Source organism: Apteryx mantelli, chromosome 27, assembly GCF_036417845.1.
Source record: "Apteryx mantelli isolate bAptMan1 chromosome 27, bAptMan1.hap1, whole genome shotgun sequence".
NCBI lineage: Eukaryota > Metazoa > Chordata > Aves > Apterygiformes > Apterygidae > Apteryx > Apteryx mantelli.
In genome coordinates, this window is record NC_090004.1 from 465,967 (window position 1) to 486,315 (window position 20,349).

The window sequence follows — 20,349 nt, forward strand, 5'->3', positions numbered from 1 at the left end:
AGTGAGAATCAGCAGTAACACATATACTGCAGGCTAGAGCTGGGCTGTGTCAGCACTTCAGTGGGGGAAGCCAATACCTTTGAGTAATGAACACTGTGAGTAGTTCAGCCACAGCCTTAAATACCACACCACAAACATGTAAAAAGAGTGAGTTTTATTGGTTATATACTGTAGAGCTGACAATGTTCGAGTCAGGAAAGACATGCAGATAAAGTGTGATTACGTTTGGCATGCAGACTAAGAGCACTGTGTAAGAGGTGAGCACCATCTGTATCTGCTATATGGGCAGCCTTGGGAGGAAAGAGCTGACTTCCCTCTGTTGAGCATGCTGAGACAGAGGATTTTGAGAGGGTGAAACAGTGCCAATAGCTCTATTGGACACAAAATTTGCTTTAGGAAAATAGGGAATACTGTAACCCTGGAGAAGTCGCTTGACTTGGACGAGCCTGTGAATATGAAAAGATTTCTTGCATTGCTGTCTTGTAACTAAGCTGTCCCAGCCCAAACATATGTCTGCAAATACAAAAAAATAGATTTCTTCTCTTAAAAATACATTCCACGCAGTCTGGAGTGCTGCTTCCTCAAGGCAGGAGCCTGCACTGCATGCTGGACAGCCTAGGAAGATAATCCTTTGGGTGTTTAGTTTACTGACCCTCAGAGGCCTCTGCGAAAAATGGCTTCATGTTTCATCATGTGTAGAGCAGTCCACTGGAGGCTGGCCTTGTAGCAGTGTTTGAACCACTCCATAGTGATGTGCAGGGGTGGCAGAGATGAGGTCTACTATTTAGAGGTAACACCAATATGACTATTGCTTCAATCTGCAGCTAAGAAATTGCTCGTGTCAGTTGTCTCTTGGAGCACCAAGGTGTTGCCACCCTTTCCTGTACTTTCTGCCATTTCCCCTTTTCTGGAGGCTCTGTCTGCAGAAAGAGATTCCCCTCATCAATGTCCAGTGAGCTGCAGCTTGACAACACTTGGCACTGGTGGCTGAATGTGAAGCTGTCCTCCCTCCATACTACCTGAGCTGCTGGAAAGGCTGTGTTCTGCTCACGGCATTACCAAGGGAAGCTGCAGTGCCATTTCCAGATAAAAAGGAAGCAGCTCCATGAAGTAGCAAGCTGCTGGCCCCCAAGCCGGCTTCAGCCTTTTCTGGTGAAAGCTGCTGGCTCTCCAAAAGGAACCAGTCTCTTTGTTTCCTTGGGAGAAGAGGCAGAGCACTGACACGCTTCCTCTGTACAGCAAATACATTTACAACTTTGGAATTATCCGAAAGCTTGATGCACAGCTTCTCAGCATCATCAAGTCCACTGAAAAGCCTGATATATTTATATGCTAAAATTACAAATATTTCTTCAGTGATGGCAATATTTACACATATACTCTATTTTACAGCTGTTCAAAAAAGTGTGCAATTTGAGTAAAACACGTCGTGTTTCCTGAAGTCATCACTATAAGTTTAACAATACAATCAGCTCCTATTGCACTCATGATTAGAGGGCATGGCCCCTTTCAATTTTAAAAAGGGTTTTTCTCAGATTTAATCTCAGTTGTGGTAAAATAACCCAGTTTACAGTTACTGAATGACATCTATATTCATTACTTGCAAGCAGTGAGACTGAGCCTGAATTCAAGGTACGTGCTGTAAAATACTGAACGAAGGACTAAGGCCGCCTTCAGCCTTGCTTTGTCTCCCCGAGGACAAAGCAGCTGGAGAAGAGGAGACAAACTTACTCTGCGAGAAGCACCTGAGGAGAGCAGATAGTGCCAGAGTAGTTGCATTGCTGGGTCTGCTGTGTCCATCTGAGAGGCTCTTACTGTGCGGTGTGATCAGACAGTACATTTAGAGCAGCAATGACATTCCCTTCAGTTGCCCTTGGTTCTAGCTAAGGAAGAGAGAGGCTCTGGTTGACGGAGGAGAAAAACAGCAACTTTTGCCACTGGTGTGTTTTTTTTCCCCTGGTTTCAGGAATGTGGCTGCATTATTGGGGTGAGCTGTGGGGCTGAAATTTGTAGGGTTAGCCAGAGCTTTGTGACTGGCTGCAGGGAAGCCTATGTTAACCTGTCACGTACTGTTGTAAAGATACAGGGCTTTCATTGCCAGGATTCAAACCAGTTCCCTTGGAAGGAGCCTTGGAAGCACTGCATTAAGCTGGAGCAATGCCAGAAACTTGAAAAGAAGGGGGCTAGTGAATGTGTGCATCTCCTGTGGGACTTGGACAATCAGTGTCTTGCTGTAGGACAGTGATTGTCACTGTGAGGAAAGCCATGAAGTAGATGCTTGGAGCAATCCTCATCCTCTGTGGTGGTGTATGTGCTATGCTGCCTGTCCAGCTGTTGCATTTGACTGTTCAAAACCATGCTGCCAGTTCAGGACAGCACTGACACAGGACAGAGGGGGAATTTCATACTCTCCTTCTCTGTAGGATTGAACTGCAATGTCACGTAGGTTGACAGCGGTTCTTCCATAGTTACTACAGCTGGATGTATTTTATATGGCTGTACAGCAGCTGAGCAGCAGGTCTGGGAACGTAAATGGTGGTAAATAGTTACTGTGGATGTCTGAAGAGGCATGTATGTGCCAAGGATCCTTTGAGAAGCCAACTCCCAGGTTCAAAAAGCAGTTATTGCACGAGGCATTCAAGTTGCTGGCTATGGAATGGCGGTACTGGCATGGCAAGGTTTTTCACAGCAACATCTGCCATGAAACAGATGGAAAACGGCCTGAGGTAGCTGCTTTTTTTTTTTTTTTTTTTTTTTTTTTTTTAAGATGAAGGGCAATATTTCCTCTAACATGAAAATAGGAGGAAAAGAGCCAGAACCCAACATCCTGGGGCTGGCAGAGAGAGACTAGCTAGCAAGCAAGCATGACCCATGAGAGCACTGCTACAGCACATGTCGGTGCTGGTCGGGCTGAGGTGCTGTATATGAGCTGTGAAGAGCCTTGAAGACTGTGCAAAGGGGGAAGGGAAGCTTGTATCATTAAAGCAATCAATCTCAGCAACTTTTTTTTATGGTGGTCCTGCTATACAGTCACACCCTGAGCGAGGTGAGCTGATCAGGGTGGATGTTGCACTTTCATAGGCTAGTTCAAAAATGTATTTTAGTTTCACATTGCAAAATAAGCACCAGTTTTTCAACATCTCCCCATAAACGGGAAGAGGAGTGTGGCAGAGAATTTCAGAAATCTGAATTAAACTCAATTCAAACTAAATTCAAACTAAAGAAATTGAAATTTTGCAGTTAAAAAGCTTTTTCTGTTATACTTGATATTTACCCCATTCTCTGTTAGCACTGCCATCTCATGAAGGGGTAAGAAATAGTAGTTGATAACAGTTTATTTATTAGAGCACCTGCACTTAGTACTAATTTAAAAGCATTATCTTTTTGTGTTTTTATGCAACCTGACACTTCAACATGAAATTAAAAGCAATAAAATGAAATGTTAAAAATATAAATTTTGGGGGGGGGAAATCTAAAAACTGCATAGGAAAACAATTTTTTTTCAAAGATAAAATCTTCCTCCACTCAAACTTTATTTAAAAAAAAAAAAAAATCCTATCACTGGAACACTTTCCGTTTAGGAAACACTTTACATAAGTGTTTTGATAGATATTTTCCAACTTAACTCTGTTCTTTTTTCGGTTCATTTACCTCTCAGAATTAAGGCATATATAACCAAGGGAGAGGGAAGAAATATGACAGACATATGTGTGATTGGATAGTCTCACTCAATCACCATCCTCAGGGCAGTTGCTGTGCTAATAGCTTCTACTTGAGCACCACCTGGGGCTACTGTGGAGAGGTGGTGGCTCCCCCTGACAGTTATGCCACCTTGCATCTGTACTGTGGACATTAACAAGGGAACATACCTGTGTATTTGCAATGGTCTCTGGCTGTACCTGGGTCCCAGCCAAGGCAGATGGGAAGGCTCTGAAGACGGACATAGCCTGGGGTGGCCTAGGTAGCCCTCCAGCAGCTCAGCTTAGGGTTCAGTCTCCCCTCTGTTTTTTGGAAGGAAGAAGGGCATTCTGTGCCCCAAGCCACAAGAAAAGCATTTCTTTGTCCCTTAGTGTTCAATGGCTGAGAATGAGCAGCAGAGCTGGTGCCTGCGGAGTTTGATGAACATAAAGCTTTGGGCAAAAAAGCATGCCAGTCCAAGGCAGGAGGAAGTATCACTGCTGAGTGAACTGTTTGGCTCAGTGTAAGAGCTCAGCCAGTAACGAGTAGGTCTTGCCTCATGCAAAGCTTGTGGCAGAGGCTGACACCAATGCAAAAGAAACTGCTTCTAAACAAGTTTCTGCTCTCCTTCCCTGTTCACCTTCTCCTGTTAGTGTGCATAAAGCAATCAGTAGGGAATGTTTTCCTCCTGACCACAGATCGAGGGTGCTGGAAACACAGGTACCAGGGGTGATCACAACTCAAGTTAATAAGAGTGTATTAGAAGAATGCAAACTTTCACTAGGAACTGAATGCTTTCAGTTGTGGAGGTGTGTGACAGCTGTCATGGGCAAGTGGACTGTAGTCACAGGGATACTTCTGGGATCTTGTCTAAATAAAGGTGATTAATGAGGATTTATCTCTTTCCGGGGAGTACCGTAGTTCAGTTTGAAAGAGTGACCATGCACTCAAGGTTTCCATATGGAGATAGACCTATCATCATGGAGAAAATTCAGATTGCAGGTACAGAGATGAGAAGTGGAAGTCCCCTGAGCAAAGTCTCTGCAGCTGCCTCTTCAGCAATGAAGGAAAATTCACTGGTAAAGCTCCTGTACCTCGCAAAACTGGTTTCAGGCTAGCTGAAGCCTCTGGAGAGGTTACAACGCAGGTGTGACACCTGTGAGCTTGGTAATATCCTGTCTCTTGCTCCGCTATGCAGAGTGTTCACTTGGTGGAAGGGAATACAATTCATCTCCTAGATGTTGTCCAGCAGGAACGGGAAACACCCTATAAGAGAGAACCCCACAGTATCACAGACTGACCAGGACCTGTGGCTGCCTTTGGCAGCATTTTTGCCCTGGGACAAGCATCACCATTCTGCTTGGGCAGCTAGCCCAAAGCTCATTAAGATCCAGGCCTGAGGGCAAGGCAGGTAGAAGGGAAGGAGCAGGATTAGCTTGGAAGACATGTATGTGGTTAAAAACAGAGGTTCTGTCGGGGTTTATAATGGAATAAACCCAAAGCAGAATTACTCAGCCCTGTCCCCATAGGCTTTACCATCATCTTTTACTATGCTGGAGCACACCCAGCACCCATCTCTAAGCCAGGAAGGTGGACTTTGCAAATGCAAAACCAGCACCTGACAGCAAAGATTGAGCTGCCCTAACACCAGATGTCTATAGAGCACATGTCTCCATGTGCAAGGTGTTCAGGCTCCCATTGCAGCTACTGGACATCTGAGCAAGACAGATCCAGCTGACAAATGATGGTGTCTGTGTTACGGTAACCTAAACTCACTCAAGTTTCTGTTCTGTATTGACTGTATCTGCAGAGGAAAAAGCAGCACAGCACATCCATTCAGGTAGAGATGTCTGTGTTGAGTCAGATGAATCTCACTGTGATTAACCCCTCTCAGTGACCACACAGAACATCTCTGTTGAGTCCCTTTTCTTAATTACGAGCAGAGACTGTGTTAATTCACCTCTCTGTACTGCAAACACTACTGATTTCTAGATACCAATCTAAGAAGCTCAGCTAGAACTGTGTTCCCCTTGGTTCTTCACTTTGTGCATCTTCACCAAGAGGAATGACCTTGCAGGGCTCTCAGCTGCCTCTCTGCAGCCCTGATGCTGACAAATCAGGGCTCGGTAACTCCTATGAACTTCCAGTAATGTTTAAGTTATGCTGAAGACAGGTTTGAGGTCTTAAGATATTTCCTGCTGGAGGGGATGTGTAAAATGGGAAGACCACAGTCTAACTCTTGCAGTCTGTGGTGTATTTTTAGTGCTGGAAGTCAGAGCCTGTGGGGTTTGCACACTGGATAAGCTCTGAACCAGAGCCAACAAACATTTTGTGTTGTGATGCCATGGACAGAATTCCACTGCTGAAGCCAGGTGCCCCACAATGCTGGGTTAGGTGCCTAAATCCCTACAAAATCAACAAGAGAGATTTTGTTAGCTAAATTAGGATTCACACTGGCAACATGCTGAGCTCTGGGCAGCTACACAAGCAAAGAGGAAATGCCAGGAAAAAAAGAAAATCAGTCTTTCATATATACATATAAGCATAGTTGTGCATCTTGGACTGAAAGTCTGAAACACTGCCTGGAAACCTGTTGCTTCTTTACAAATGAAGGGGGCTGGAATATACATATTTTCATATCTCAGCAAGTAAGTCACCATCACCATAACATGGGCCATTCTCCACTTCTCTATGCAGCCAGAAATGCATGGTTTAGGAAGCAGAGGAGCAGGTGTGTAGCAGTAGACAAGCACCATAGTGGTACAGCAGCCAGCTGAAGGGGGTGAGTCAGATGCTTTGATCTCTTCTCCCCAAATGCTTTTTTTTCCTCCATCCCCGATTGTCCAATACAAAATGGGTGGCTGGAGATGACTAGACACAGTGCCTTTTATTCCCTGGAGAAGGTGTCTAGCCACAAAGCCAGTTGAAACAAGTTAAATTAAGAACAGAAAAATAAGGTACCACTTTTTTACCAGTATGGGAAATTAGTAGAATAATTTACCAAGAGTTACAGTAGACACTCCACCTCTGAGAAGTGCTAATTCAAGACTGGATTTATCCTAAAAGATTTACCCTCATTTGCACAGAAGTTCTCTGAGTTATGTTACTGGGAGGTCAGTTCAGATATTGGCCTCTCGCCTTGCAAATCAAATTCTCTTCTGGATGGTCCTTGAGTTCACATACCTGCTCCTCTGCTTGGACACCCAGCTGTGCACGGGGATTGGATTCAGTGTCCTGCAGGTCCACCTTGGAGGCTGGCCTTTTCCCTGGTGTGTCAACCTGTGAAAGATACTCAGAAGAGCCATATTGTTTTCTTCTGGAACTAGGCACAAAATCTTTGCTTTCCTCCTGTGGGAAGAAAAATAAGAGGATTGGGACTCAGGAGCTGTGAATGGGGTCTACAGTAGAACTGGCTTCCCAGCACTTTTATGTCTGCAGTGTGAGGTTCTGGTTTGATTCCCTTTGGCAAAGGAGGGCACCTAGGCCAGCTCTGCGATGTCCTTGCTTCTGTGCTATTTCAATAATTTTTTTTTTAATTCATCCATTAATTTCTGACATACAAGTTCTGGGTGCAGAGATCAGATTTGCTTTGTCCCATGTTCAGCTGAGTGACCCATGTGTAAGTCTGTGCTCAGCTTGCCTTGGCCTGGCTGGCTTTCTGGGCCCATAATGCTAGTATCCATCCAGGAGCCCAGCTTTGACAAGAAAGGACTGTTAGCACCAGAAAATCCCCCAGTTCAGTGACTGAAGCAGTCTCTTAAAAACATTAACTGTGAATTTTAAGTACCATGGGCTGGGGGTGACCAGCAACTTGGATCTCCTACACTCTTGGCAATGTGGAAGTGATGTGTTAGTGTCCTACGCTGTTTTACTATCATAGGCATCTAAATGGTACTCTTAAATTCACTGATATTTTCTTGAACATCTAAGACCTCTAAGGGATCACACTCTGGGATTCAGGTGCCTAAGGTCTGCCTTAGGGCTGTTTTTGGCATCTATGTCTTTTGCTGATTCTGTACACGGCTGTGTGAGTTACAAAGGTGAGGAGTACCTATCACCCACCAACTTCACCTGGGAAGCTAAACATAGAAGTGCTTTTGCTATTGCTATTATTGTTATTGCTAGTATTTGGCTGGAAAATCTTGTATGATAACATCATTAACCACAAATTTCTAACAAATTTATAAGGCATTGTCACATTAACCTCAGAAACAAAACAAATTATTACAATGTTGAACGAACTTACCTTTTTTTTAGGGAAATACACATGCAATAATGTAAGCAGTTATTAGACAAACAACAAAGGTTGCACTGAACTACTGAAAGCTGTATCAGCTCTGATTGCTTTGGGAATAGCATCATGTTTGCTGAAACAAACTGTATAGCCCCATGAAGGGAATTGTTGGGCAGTAATGGAATAAATGCTGATTACTTCTGGGAGGTTGACTCTTGCATTTTTTGCAGCAGGTCTGCACTTAGGTGGTCATCCATTTGGACAATTGGTCCATGGATACAAGAGAGCCTCTGGACCTTCCTGCAGTGGAAATGAACAGTACAAATGGCTTCCTGGAAGACCTAGTCCTGGAAGACTTAGTCCTTCAGAAACACAGTGACAGACCACTGGTGGTATACAGGGTATGAAGCACAAACTCAGCCCTAGAAGTGTGATTTACAAGAGGAACCCTAGGGAGATAATGTCCTGGTCAAGCCTCAACTCTCACTTTATTTAGGAGACAGTGTACAAGGGTCAGCTATGAAACCACGCTCTTCCTACTCTTAAGTCATCAGGAATGCTGCCCTCATTTACAAAGAGAAGAGGTTATGAGACCAAGGTCACCTGAGCCCTGGGAACACAATAATGAAATCTCATTGATGAAATGAATCAGAAATAGGTGTATATGGCCACATTAACCCTTTAGGGAGCCCAGGAAACATGGACTATGAGAACAAGAGGGCAGACCATGGAGGACACAGTAGGGAGACAAGCCAGCTGAATCAAGAGAGACCAGAGTCCTTATCTCCAAGAGATACCTGAGTGATGTCAAGATCACACTATGGAGGAAGAAAGGGACAATGCAAACACAATCCAGGAAATCTGTTTCACTTAGCAAGTATATCTGCCTAGTTTTCAAGCTTGCCTGAACTAGAGAAGAACAGGAGCAATCTGTCATGGACAGTCATTGCCATCCTTGCTATAGAGATAAAGGCTCCTGTGAACAGGATGAAACTTGATACCAGAGATCTGAGACAGGAGGGCTGGGAGAAGAGGGTTTGCAAAGTCCTCATTAACAGAGAAGGTCCTTGAGGTAGTAAAATGCCCCCATGTTTTCCTATTTTCCTGCATCCATGGGCATGATCTAGATCCCCCCTGGAACATTTCAGTGTTGTGGAACAGCATATCACCAGTGTACTGACTGTTGTGCTGGTGATAGTGACAGCAAATCTGCAGGTCCTGAAGCTGAAATTTGGCTTCAAGTGTCACAGATTTGCACTTCAATATATGTCTTCAGAAGGAAAGATGATTCCACAAAGTAACTGTTGTGACACTACATATTACATTCCCACTCGGGGGAAATACACCTTTATAGTGCAAGAATCTGTGACAACCCCATAAGCTTTAGTAAATTAGCAGAGCTTGGATGTGATTTCTTGAGATTCACAAAAAAGATGAGCGATGACAAACAGGAATTGTGTTATGTGGAGAGACCAAAGGACTTTTAGTTCTGTAATGATTCTCTCGCCAACCAGTTGGAGAGTCAGGATGGGATGCGCATGGGATGTGGCTATGGAGGATCCTCTTTTACCCCTCCTGGGAAACCTGCATGCTCGATCACCTCTCTGAAGTGCCTGTACACCAATGCACGCAGCATGGGGAATAAACAGGAAGAACTAGAGATCTGTGTGCAGTCGTAGGGCCACGATCTCATTGCAATTACAGAGACATGGTGGGATAGCTCACATGACTGGAGTGCTGTCATGGATGGCTACGTGCTTTTCAGGAAAGACAGGCCAGGAAAGCGAGGTGGTGGAGTTGCTCTTTATGGGAGAGAGCAACTGGAATGTACTGAGCTGTGCCTAGGGGTGGATGAAGAGCGAGTCGAGAGCTTATGGGTAAGGATTAAAGGGCAGGCTAGCATGGGTGACACTGTTGTGGGTGTTTACTACAGGCCACCTGATCAGGAAGAGGAAGTCGATGAGGCCTTCTACAGACAACTGGAAGTAGCCTCACGATCCCAGGCCCTGGTTCTCATGGGGGACTTCAACCACCCTGATATCTGCTGGAAAGACAGCACAGCTAGGCACAAAGAGTCCATGAGGTTCCTGCAGAGCATTGGTGACAACTTCTTGACACAGGTGGTGGAGGAGCCAACAAGGAGAGGTGTGCTGCTGGACCTCATACTAACAAACAAAGAAGGACTGGTGGAAGATGTGAAGGTCGGGGGCAGCCTTGGCTGCAGTGACCATGAGATGGTGGAGTTTAGGATCCTGTGAGGAGGCAGCAGGGCACTAAGTAGGATCACAACCCTGGACTTCAGGAGAGCAAACTTTGGCCTCTTCAGGGACCTACCTGGAGGAATCCCATGGGTTAGGGCCCTAGAAGGAAGGGGCGTTCAAGAGAGCTGGTTAATATTCAAACATCACCTCCTCCAGGCTCAAGAGCAGTGCTTCCCTATGAGTAGGAAGTCAAGCAAAGGAGGCAGGAGACATGCATGGATGAGCAAGGAGCTCCTGGCAAAACTCAACCAGAACAAGGAAGTATACAGAAAGTGGAAAGGGGGACAGGCCACTTGGGAGGATTATAGAAACATTGTCAGATTATGCAGGGATGTGACGAGGAAGGCTAAGGCCCGTTTGGAATTAAATCTGGCGAGAGATGTCAAGGACAGCAAGAAGGGCTTCTTCAAATATATCAGTAGCAAGAGGAAGACTAGGGAAAATGTGGGGCCTTTGCTGAATGGGGTGGGTGCCCTGGTGACAAAGAATGCAGAGAAGGCAGAGTTACTGAATGCCTTCTTTGCTTCAGTCTTTATTGCTCAGGCCAGCCCTCAGGAACCCCAGACCCTGGAGGCAAGAGAGAAAGTCTGGAGAAAGAAGACTTTCCCTTGGTGGAGGAGGATCGGGTTAGAGATCATTTAAGCAAACCTGACACCCACAAATCCATGGGCCCCGATGGGATGCACCCACGAGTGCTGAGGGAGCTGGCGGATGTCATTGCTAAGCCACTCTCCATCATCTTTGAAAGGTCATGGAGAACAGGAGAGGTGCCTGAGGACTGGAAGAAAGCCAACGTCACCCCAGTCTTCAAAAGGGGCAAGAAGGAGGACCCAGGAAACTACAGGCCAGTCAGCCTCACCTGCATCCCTGGAAAGGTGATGGAGCAGCTCATCCTGGAGGCCATTTCCAAGCATGTGGAGGACAAGAAGGTGATGGGGAGCAGTCAGCATGGCTTCACCAAGGGGAAATCATGCCTAACCAACCTGAGAGCCTTCTATGATGGAATGACTGACTGGGTGGATGAGGGGAGAGCAGTGGATGTTGTCTACCTTGACTTCAGCAAGCCTTTTCACACTGTCTCCCATAACATCCTCATAGACAAGCTCAGGAAGTGCGGGCTGGATGAGTGGACAGTGAGGTGGATTGAGAAGTGGCTGAATGGCAGAACTCAGAGGGTTGTGATCAGCGGTGCAGAGTCTAGTTGGAGGCCTGTAGCTAGCGGTGTCCCCCAGGGGTCAGGACTGGGTCCAGTCTTGTTCAACTTCTTCATCAATGACCTGGATGAAGGGACAGAGTGCCCCCTCAGCAAGTTTGCTGACAATACAAAACTGGGAGGAGTGGCCGATACACCAGAGGGCTGTGCTGCCATTCAGAGAGACCTGGACAGGCTGGAGAGCTGGGCAGAGAGGAACCTCATGAAGTTCAACAAAGGCAAGTGCAGGGTCCTGCACCTAGGGAGGAATAACCCCCGGCACCAGTACAGGTTGCGGGCTGACCTGCTGGAAAGCAGCTCTGCCGAGAAGGACCTGGGAGTGCTGGTGGACACCAAGTTAACCATGAGGCAGCAATGTGCCCTTGTGGCCAAGAAGGCCAATGGTATCCTGGGGTGCATCAGGAAGAGTGTTGCCAGCAGGTCGAGGGAGGTGATTCTCCCCCTCTACTCAGCCCTGGTGAGGCCACATCTGGAGTACTGCGTCCAGTTCTGGGCTCCCCAGTACAAGAGGGATGTGGCACTACTGCAGCAAGTCCAGCGAAGGGCTACAAAGATGATTAGGGGATTGGAGCATCTGTCTTATGAGGAAAGACTGAGAGAGCTGGGCCTGTTTAGCTTGGAGAAGAGAAGACTGAGAGGGGATCTTATTAATGTGTACAGATATCTTAAGGGAGGGTGTCAAGAGGATGGAGCCAGACTTCTCAGTGGTGCCCAGCGACAGGATACGAGGCAACGGGCACAAACTGAAACACAGACAATTCCATCTGAACATGAAGAAATACTTTTTCACTGTGAGTGTGACAGAGCACTGGAACAGGTTGCCCAGAGAGGTTGTGGAGTCTCCTTCTCTGGAGATATTCAAAACCCACCTGGATGCAATCCTGTGCAATATGCTCTAGGTGACCCTGCTTGAGCAGGGGAGTTGGACTAGATGATCTCCAGAGGTCCCTTCCAACCTCAGTGATTCTGTGATAAAGAACTGCAATTAGAGCCCTGTGATAAAAGGGAGATGCGAGCATCAGTAATCCTTCAGTAACCACTTAGGACACATGGATCTGTCACACACTGACCTAGAATTGACCATGCCCCTGACCAACTATGAACCAGAGATAATGATGGTGGGCCAGGCCATATGGTGAGGGTGGGAATTTTAAGCTAAGAAGTCAACCATCTTCCTGAGCCTGAACAGTTTACCAAGGGATGTGTACCTTGGTCTCTTTCTGATGCCTTTAGAGATGAGTACAGTGGGTGAGCATATAGTTGCTCCATCCCATTGAGCATCTGATAACACCAGTTGAGCATCTGATAATGCCAGTCCGATCTCTCTGCTGTCAGGTGGCATGAAATCTGTGCCTGCCAAACCAGGTACACTGGTCCCAAGAAGATTTCACAGATGAGGAGCTAAGCCTGGGTAGGCAGGACACCCCCCCCCCCACCACCCCCAGCCATGTGTTCAGCATAGTCACAGAGAGAGAGAGGCAAAACAGTATCTTCTGGTACCAAGCTTTACTTTGAGCCCAGCACTCCTTGAAATCTTGTGCATCAGGATGAGACCTACAGTACAGGCCAGATTATCTGAAGTCCCTCATTGCTGATTTCAGTACCTTAAAGTATGTCATTTGCCACCCTGAGAGACTGGAAGCTAGGCTAGATAGGCCTGGTACCACGAGATGTGATGAAGACATGGAAGAGAGTCATCTAGTCCCTGACAAAAGCCTAGGATGCTGCTCTGAAGCTGGAAGCCCCCCCCCCCCCCTTTCCCCCCACAATAGTTGGCACAAAACAGAATAGAGGCCTTGGGAAAAGTTCCTGACATCCAAGGATTAAAACACAGCAAAGTGCCATGACAGACTGCTTCAGTGGAAGCTCATGCAGCTTCAGCAAGATTGAAATGGTGGTGGGAGCACTTACTCAGACCCTGATCAGAAAAGAGAAGGAGAGGGTGTGCAAGAGAAAGAGGGGGGGGGGAGAGAGAGAGAGAGAGAGCGAGCGAGCAAGTGCAAGCATGAGAGTGCGACAGCACGAGAGCGTGCTCACATGCGCACAAGAGAGAATGAGCGAGCATATCCCTGGATACTGTAAGGGAGAATTTTCCATAAGATCCCTCCCGCCCCAGAAGGTACATGTAAATGCGAAGAAAAGCCTTTAGGTTTTAACTTAACTTCTGTGGTGCAGAGACCAGCTCCACAGCAGTCATATTAATATCACAGCCCCAGGGGATGGGGAGAGCAGTCATCTTGCACTGTTGACTGCGCTCCTGCCAGTGCCTTTAGACTAATTCAGGCACTGCAGATTTTCAGCAGTCAAACATCCTGCCAGAGAAATACTGACTTCTTCACTGGAAGCACAAAGCCCAACAGAAACAGACTGTGTGTGGTATGAAACATGCTACATGTACGAGATGATGGCATGGAAGATCTTTGGAGGGGCTTGAGAAAAATCTGGCTTCAGTCACTAGAGGGAGCTGATCAGCAAGCTGCAGTCTCCATCCATCGGCACCTACAGCTTTGTCTCCCCGGATTCTGGACATTCCAACACAGAAGCAGACCAAAGAGCTGCCGCTTCTGTAGTGCAATAGTGCCCAGAGCTGCTGATACCTCAGCAGCTTTATCGGGAAAATTTACTTACGTCAGTGGTGAAACATTTAAGGCTGAAATTACAGCTTGTGCTTGGGCAGCCCTTGCTGCCAAAGCAAGGAAGTTGCCTCTTGCAGCTTCCTTGCAAGAATTTCTATGTGCTCCCTTTGGGTCTGTCCCAAAGGACAGCCTGAGAGACAAGATTCTACCCTCCAACTTTCTTTAGCCTCCTGCCACGCTGTAGCACGGGGTCAGACAGAGCTCAATATTTCAGGGATGGGAGAGAGAGAAAAAGTGAGATGTATTTTGCCAAAAACAGCATAAGCCCTGTGTTTTCCAAATAGGACTTTTAATGCAATTTCAGATTTTGGATAGTGGAGCTGGGGACAGGAGGCAGTGATGCCTTCTCAGAAAATCTGAATTTGCGAAGTTGCTAATACTGTTATAGCAAGGGCTCAGTGGTGGACTAAAGGATCCAACTTCTGCCAGAGAAATATCTATTTCTCTATCAGAAACATAAATACCAGTGGAAACAGACTGCTTATGATATGAGGCATATTATAAGGTTGAAGATACTCTTCAAGAGGAGAGGCTTTGTTTTCCCATGTGTTACCAGGCTTTGGATATAGCCTTCAAAAATGAGTGATTTACCACAAACAAGCTATTTGGAGTAAGTTTTGAAATGCCTCAAACATTTCGTTCCTTGTGATTTGATTTAGTCTCAAAATAGTTGCAGTATTTCTTAAAGGTCTAGTTGAAAAAGTTTTATTACTGCATAAGAATATGAACTTGCAGGTTTGCAGTGGCTGCGCCTATGTAACCTAGAGAGGGCTCAGGAGTTTCAGGCCCTTCAAATTGCCAGACAAGAATTTTTCCAAGGGGATATGCAATATTCTGAGCTGCCCAAATACTTGGAATTTGGGCTGCTCTTGTATCCACGTATCTCCAGTCTTTCAGGGTAACTTCTCACTCCTCATTTACAAGGTAAAACTAAATATACTTTATTTGCCACCAAGAATTCAGATTTCTGACTATATGGTGTCAGAATAAGATTTGTTTTTAAAGGTAAGATGCAGACAGGCGCATAACTCAATATTCAAAAGCCCTGTGTGAACTAACCACACAGCTGCTTTGCTGACTGCTTGTCACTGTAGATAATGGGCAAGGCTGGAAACCAGCTAATTCATCAGGAATACTCAGGCACGCAGAGGTCAGGATACTCTGCAAGGTATGCTTCAGCTGTCGTTGTGGGCACACTGCCTGCATAACGAGCAAATCTGATCGAACAGTAACCTTGGGACCACCCACAGAATGTACTGCAGAGCTACACTAGTGCATTTACTCAAATCTAGATGGGCTACTAGTGGATAGATGAAAAAACAGAATGTAAGTGCCTGAAGTTTTGCCTTCCTGGGAACTGGTCCCCAAGCCAAGAATTCAGATTTTTGGGGTTAAAGGAGGTCCATGGCTGGATTTCCAACTTCACAAGCAGAAATGTCGGTTCCCCCTGGATTCATGAAAGAGAAGTAAAGACTGTCTGTAGCCCAAGAGTGACTGTGGCCAGGAGGAAGATCTTGGCTTGGAATCTCTTTCCCATAGGTAATGAAGTCTAGGACAGAAGTGGGGTTGCATACTCCCTTCTTCCCACAATTTCCATCAGCTGCTTAAAGCACTGTGTCTGTGGTTATCCCATTCCCATGTGCCCCCTTAATACAGGGGATTTAGGTTGCTAACTGAGGCTGATGAAAGCCACTCCCAGAGCCAGACACTGTCATGCACAGTTCCCTGCTGCATCCTTAGTGTCCAAATGTAGTTGGAAGGCGTACCTGTACTTCACAACACCAGGCAATAGATTCTCTGCAAAGCAAAGCAATGGCACATATTCTTTTGTGCAAGTCACGCCCAGAGAAGCAAAAGGAACAATGAATGGTTTTGCAAATATAAAACTCCTTTCACAGCTTCACCACCTGAGGTTTGTCAATGTCAGAGTCACCTGGGTGTGAATTTGTCTCCTCTACCCACCAGCCCTATCAGCTCTTTCACCTGGGCTCCTTTGCAAGACTGACAATGGAAGTGAGCACTGAGATCAGCTCCAAGTAAAGAGCAAAGACAGTGGATGCAGCAGGAATCAGAATGTGGTTTAACAGACTGGAGGGTCATTCAGTGCCTCTGAGCTATTTTAAAATATGTTGGAGTCTGCAATTCTTTTCAAGTGAAAAGTAGATCTTATCAGACAGAATGTCTCCTTCTGTCAGCTGCGCTTTGAGGGACTCCTCTCATTAATAACACCCAAAAGAAGAGGAAAGGAGCACAGTCATCTTTGTGGCTCTATTTTTTTTCTCAGGTGGTGTATTGATATAGACCAAGGAGGAGGGAATAGACCTGTATAACCAGCCACAATTCATCTGTGGTCTGTTTAGGAGATACACAGGAGGCATTTCCAGACCAGAGTCCAGATGTGGACTCTGGTTTCACATGTGGAGAGACCATGCAGCCCTTACTAAAAGGAGCTATAGCTTCAGACCGAGGCAGAACCTATTAAAGTTTACTCATTTCACCCATTTTTCTCTGCTACACCAAGCTGACAGTGCCAGGCAACACCATTCTGAAAAGCATACCATGCCCTAAATAAGCTATGACTATGTCTTCTCTGATTCTGGTAAGACCAAATGGATATTGCTATATAATTATTCATACAGTATTACACGATCAGGGTGGACAGAAACATCACCAATGGATTTAATTTCAAGAAGTCTAATTTAGGTGTTTCACATACGAGATGCTCCACTGAAGTTAACAGCAGCTGGGAGAGGGCAGCACTTAGGGAAATAATCTATAAGAATTTCAAATCAGGTACCTTAAAACAAACAGAAAACTTTGAAAATCTGCTCAATTGAGAGAAAGACAACAGTGCTTAAAATAGGACACTTACAGGTAATGCAGTTCGGTGCCGAGTAGAAGCCACTGTAGGATCACTGATGTAGCTCCTGCGTGTTAGCAGTTCAGATGCACTTAAGTTACTTTTGGTCCTTCGGGAGCCCAGTTCAGGGTCATTCCAGGAATCGGTTATGGCACTCATCCATGCTGAGTTCTGCTCAAGTGAGTTTGTTCTTGCATGGTTCCCTTCAGTTTCAGAGAGATCTACAGAGGATCTGCACGTGTTTGTAGTATTTGAAGCTGCATTTTTCTCCACTTTGGTTTGAGAGTCATCCAGGGAATGTAAGCCTTGTCTTGTTCTCCAAGAACTTCTCACAGTGACATGTTTTGTTTCTGATGAAACAGTGTCTAAAGAGCCATGGTTCTTCCAGCTGATTGTCTCCGAAGATGGCTCGCTGTTCTTTTCTGGAAGTTCAGAAGGCTTTATCATAATACTGCTTCTTGAGACCACTGTTTCTGCTCTACTTCTCAGAGCTACATCTCCAATTCTGTCTGTCTCAGATAATTTCAGAGCACTTTTATTAATTGATATCTCAAAGGGTGTGGGGAGACTGTTAGTTATTGGTGAGGGTTCGTTTGGAGCAACTCTGATGTTGCTGGTGGTAACATGCCTTTCCTTTGTTGCTACATCTGCACTGGTCCTTGAAGATGTTGGCTCAGAAGGGAAGATTGTGATACTGCTTGTCATTTTATTTGTCATGGTTTTGAAAACACCTTTCTGTTTTTCTGACTCTGCCTCAGAAACAGTCCCTCCCATTACTGCTTTCATGTCTTTTTCAATGATTGCAGGTTTAATGATGGCTTTTGATCTCAGAGCTTCTCTTGGGCTGAATGACCTTCTGGATTTAAATCCTCCAGTGCTGGCATCTGATGTTTTTATAGATTTGGTGGATTCTTCATCATTTACAGTATTCTTGTCATTTTCAAAAACAGATGCTCTAAAAACTCCCCTGGAATTGGAGAACTCTTTGGAATTGGCTTTCTTTCTTGTCTCAAAGTCCAACTGAGTGGTTGCTTTTTTGCTTCTTCCTGTTTCTTCTTCTGAATTAACTTTTTCATGACTACTTTGGATGGTTTGGGACTCTGTTTTTAAGCCAGTATTTATATGATCTGTTGCTGAAGATGAAGACTGTTCTGTGTCTTCTTTATCAAGACCTGTAAGAATCTGCAGAATGTCTTCTTGACTCCTTGAGCAATGTGAACGCTTTATTAATGTTGAAGGCTTCATATTTTCAAGTAAAGTGTCTGTGAAATCTTTCTCTTGGGAGCTTATTGCTTTTTTAGCCCTCCCCTCTGAGGTTTGCCTGTGAGATGCAGCAAAGGTGTTTGTTCCTTCTGCTTTAGAGCTGATGGAGTCTGATGCTGATGTTTGGGAAGAGAGGTGATACCTATATGCTGAAGCAGTTCCATTGGAAGAGGTGTGATTACTCTTGGGGAGAAGCATGTCCACAGAGTCAGCAACTTCTGCCTGACTTGTTTTCAGCTTCTCAGGCAAAGAATACACTGATTCTCCTTTGCTTGATTTTTCATCCCGTGCATCAGAGTTGGTTTGGCAGTTGCCACGGACCATCTGATATGGCTTTTCAACCTTGGATCTTAGGCTTGTGTCGTTAACATGTTTGGAAGGAGCTTTCCAAGATTTCTGCTCATGTGCAGCAGGAGGATACCGACTGAGGACGGATGGCTGCTCTTTTGATCGCTTTCCCTCATTCTGTGTGACACAGCCTTCCTTCTGACCAGATGAAAAAGTGGAAACTAAAGATTTCTCTTCTAGTCTTTTTGTATCTGTCGCAGTAGCATCTAGAAGGGTAGATGCACTGGATGCCTTTCCTGCTTTCCTGTTCATTAAGCTTGGACTGGGTACTTGCTTACCACTGTGGCAGTAGTTGTCATTACTGAAGGAGAAATCTTTGTTCCGCATTCTTTCCCGTCGGTGCTGGGGTGAAAGTTCTCTTGGCTTGTGCTTGGTAGCTGTCAGATCAGCTGTGATACCTCTGTATTTAGGTCTGTCGTGTTTCCCTCTGCTAGAAAAGCTCATATCTTCATTTTCTACCTCTCCATTCTCCAGATCTTTCTGTTTCTTTATTTGCATTTTTATTTCTTCTAATTGACCAATCAAGAGTTTGTTTTTATTCTGTTCACTCAAATAACTGTCTTGCAGGTCATTGTTTTTGGCTCTCATTTTTTTAAGTTCTTCTTCTAAAGATTCAAAATGCTTGATCTGAGTTTTAAGTTTCTCGATTTCTTGGGTGAGATCTTTCACTTTGTTGTCTTCCTGATTTTTATTCTTTTGGTTTTCTGATTTATTCCTGGTTTCATTTTCTACATGTTTTAGGTAATCCACACTTCCCTTCCTCCTGGTTTCTTTAGAGGGCAATGCTGGTGACAAGTCATCTTCAATTCTCAAATCATTTCTGTCCAAGAGATTATTTGATGATCTTTCTAGCAAGTTGGATGCATTTCTAGTTTGATCTGCCCTATTTAGTTTATTGTTTTGCTCTAGTTTCTGGGTTAGCTCCTGGATTAGCTTTTCGTTCTGCTTTTCTCTTTCATTAAAATGTTTTCTTTCACTGATAAAGCTCAGTGCTAAGGATTTCAGTTTTTCTAATTCACCCGTTAAGCTCTGCTCAGTTTTATCTAGCCTGTCTTCAGATGCTTCAAGTTCTTTCACTTTCACTCTAAGTATTTCTAATTCTGTAGATATCTTTTTGGTCAAGTTCTTTTCTTCATTAAGGCTAAGACACAGCTGGGTACAGTCATTCTTGCTTCTGCTGAAGGCTTCCTCCAGCTTTTCCAGTTCTGCCATTCTCTTCTGAAGTCGTTCAATTTCTGCCTTCAGCTCTCGGGTGAGGCTTTCTTCATCTTCAAGTTTTTCTTTCATTAACCGGCAAAGCTCTTCTGCCTTCTTAATTTCTTCATCCTTGCCTTCAATCTTCAGCACTCTTTTCCGCAGGGCTTCGACATCAGCCAGCATGCTGGAATTGCTGCCTTCTGCCTGGATAACTTTGTCCTGGAGGTCGAGCAGCTCATCCTCTGCTTTCTGGAGATTTTTGGTTGCTTCCTCCAGTTCATCAAGGCGGCGACTGAGACTCTGTAATTTGAATCGTAGGTGGCGATTCGAGGTTTCCTTGTAACCTGTGAATTCTGCCATGTTTATTTTTTATTCCTTGTGGGTGAAAATCTTAAACACCTTGTTTTTTCCTGGTATTTTACAGTTTCTTTGGACAGAGGCAATCTCACCCTGAAAGAAAAAAAAGACTTAAAATGAACATAAGAACTCAGAATATAAATATTCGCAGAAGATAAATCAGAATATAAATATTCATATAAAGTCTTTTAATTAAACATGTTTCTGAGTGCTAAGTTAGGATCTGTGGAAAAGAGACATAGTCCATTTACTTTGGTGATGCAGACTAGTTCCAAAAATAGCCCATTACTGATAGTTGAGGG

At 45.0% G+C, this 20,349-nt stretch overlaps 1 protein-coding gene across 3 annotated transcripts; it reads right to left on the reverse strand.

Annotated features, from left to right (window-relative positions):
* Window positions 1-139: 139 nt before the first annotated feature.
* Window positions 140-20,068, reverse strand: LUZP1 (leucine zipper protein 1). Of its 3 annotated transcripts, XM_013942980.2 has the most exons (3): window positions 16,895-20,068; window positions 6,862-7,026; window positions 140-4,944 (listed from the first exon to the last, which is right to left on the reverse strand). In XM_013942980.2, the coding sequence occupies exons 1-3, from the start codon at window positions 20,048-20,050 to the stop codon at window positions 4,906-4,908; spliced, it is 3,360 nt and encodes a 1,119-aa protein (XP_013798434.2). In that variant the 5' UTR covers window positions 20,051-20,068; the 3' UTR covers window positions 140-4,905. The 3 variants fall into 3 exon arrangements, with proteins under 3 accessions (XP_013798434.2, XP_013798435.2, XP_013798433.2); XM_013942981.2 differs by lacking the exon at window positions 6,862-7,026; XM_013942979.2 differs by lacking the exon at window positions 140-4,944 and having other exon boundaries at window positions 6,547-7,026.
* Between the last annotated feature and the right edge of the window lie 281 nt (window positions 20,069-20,349).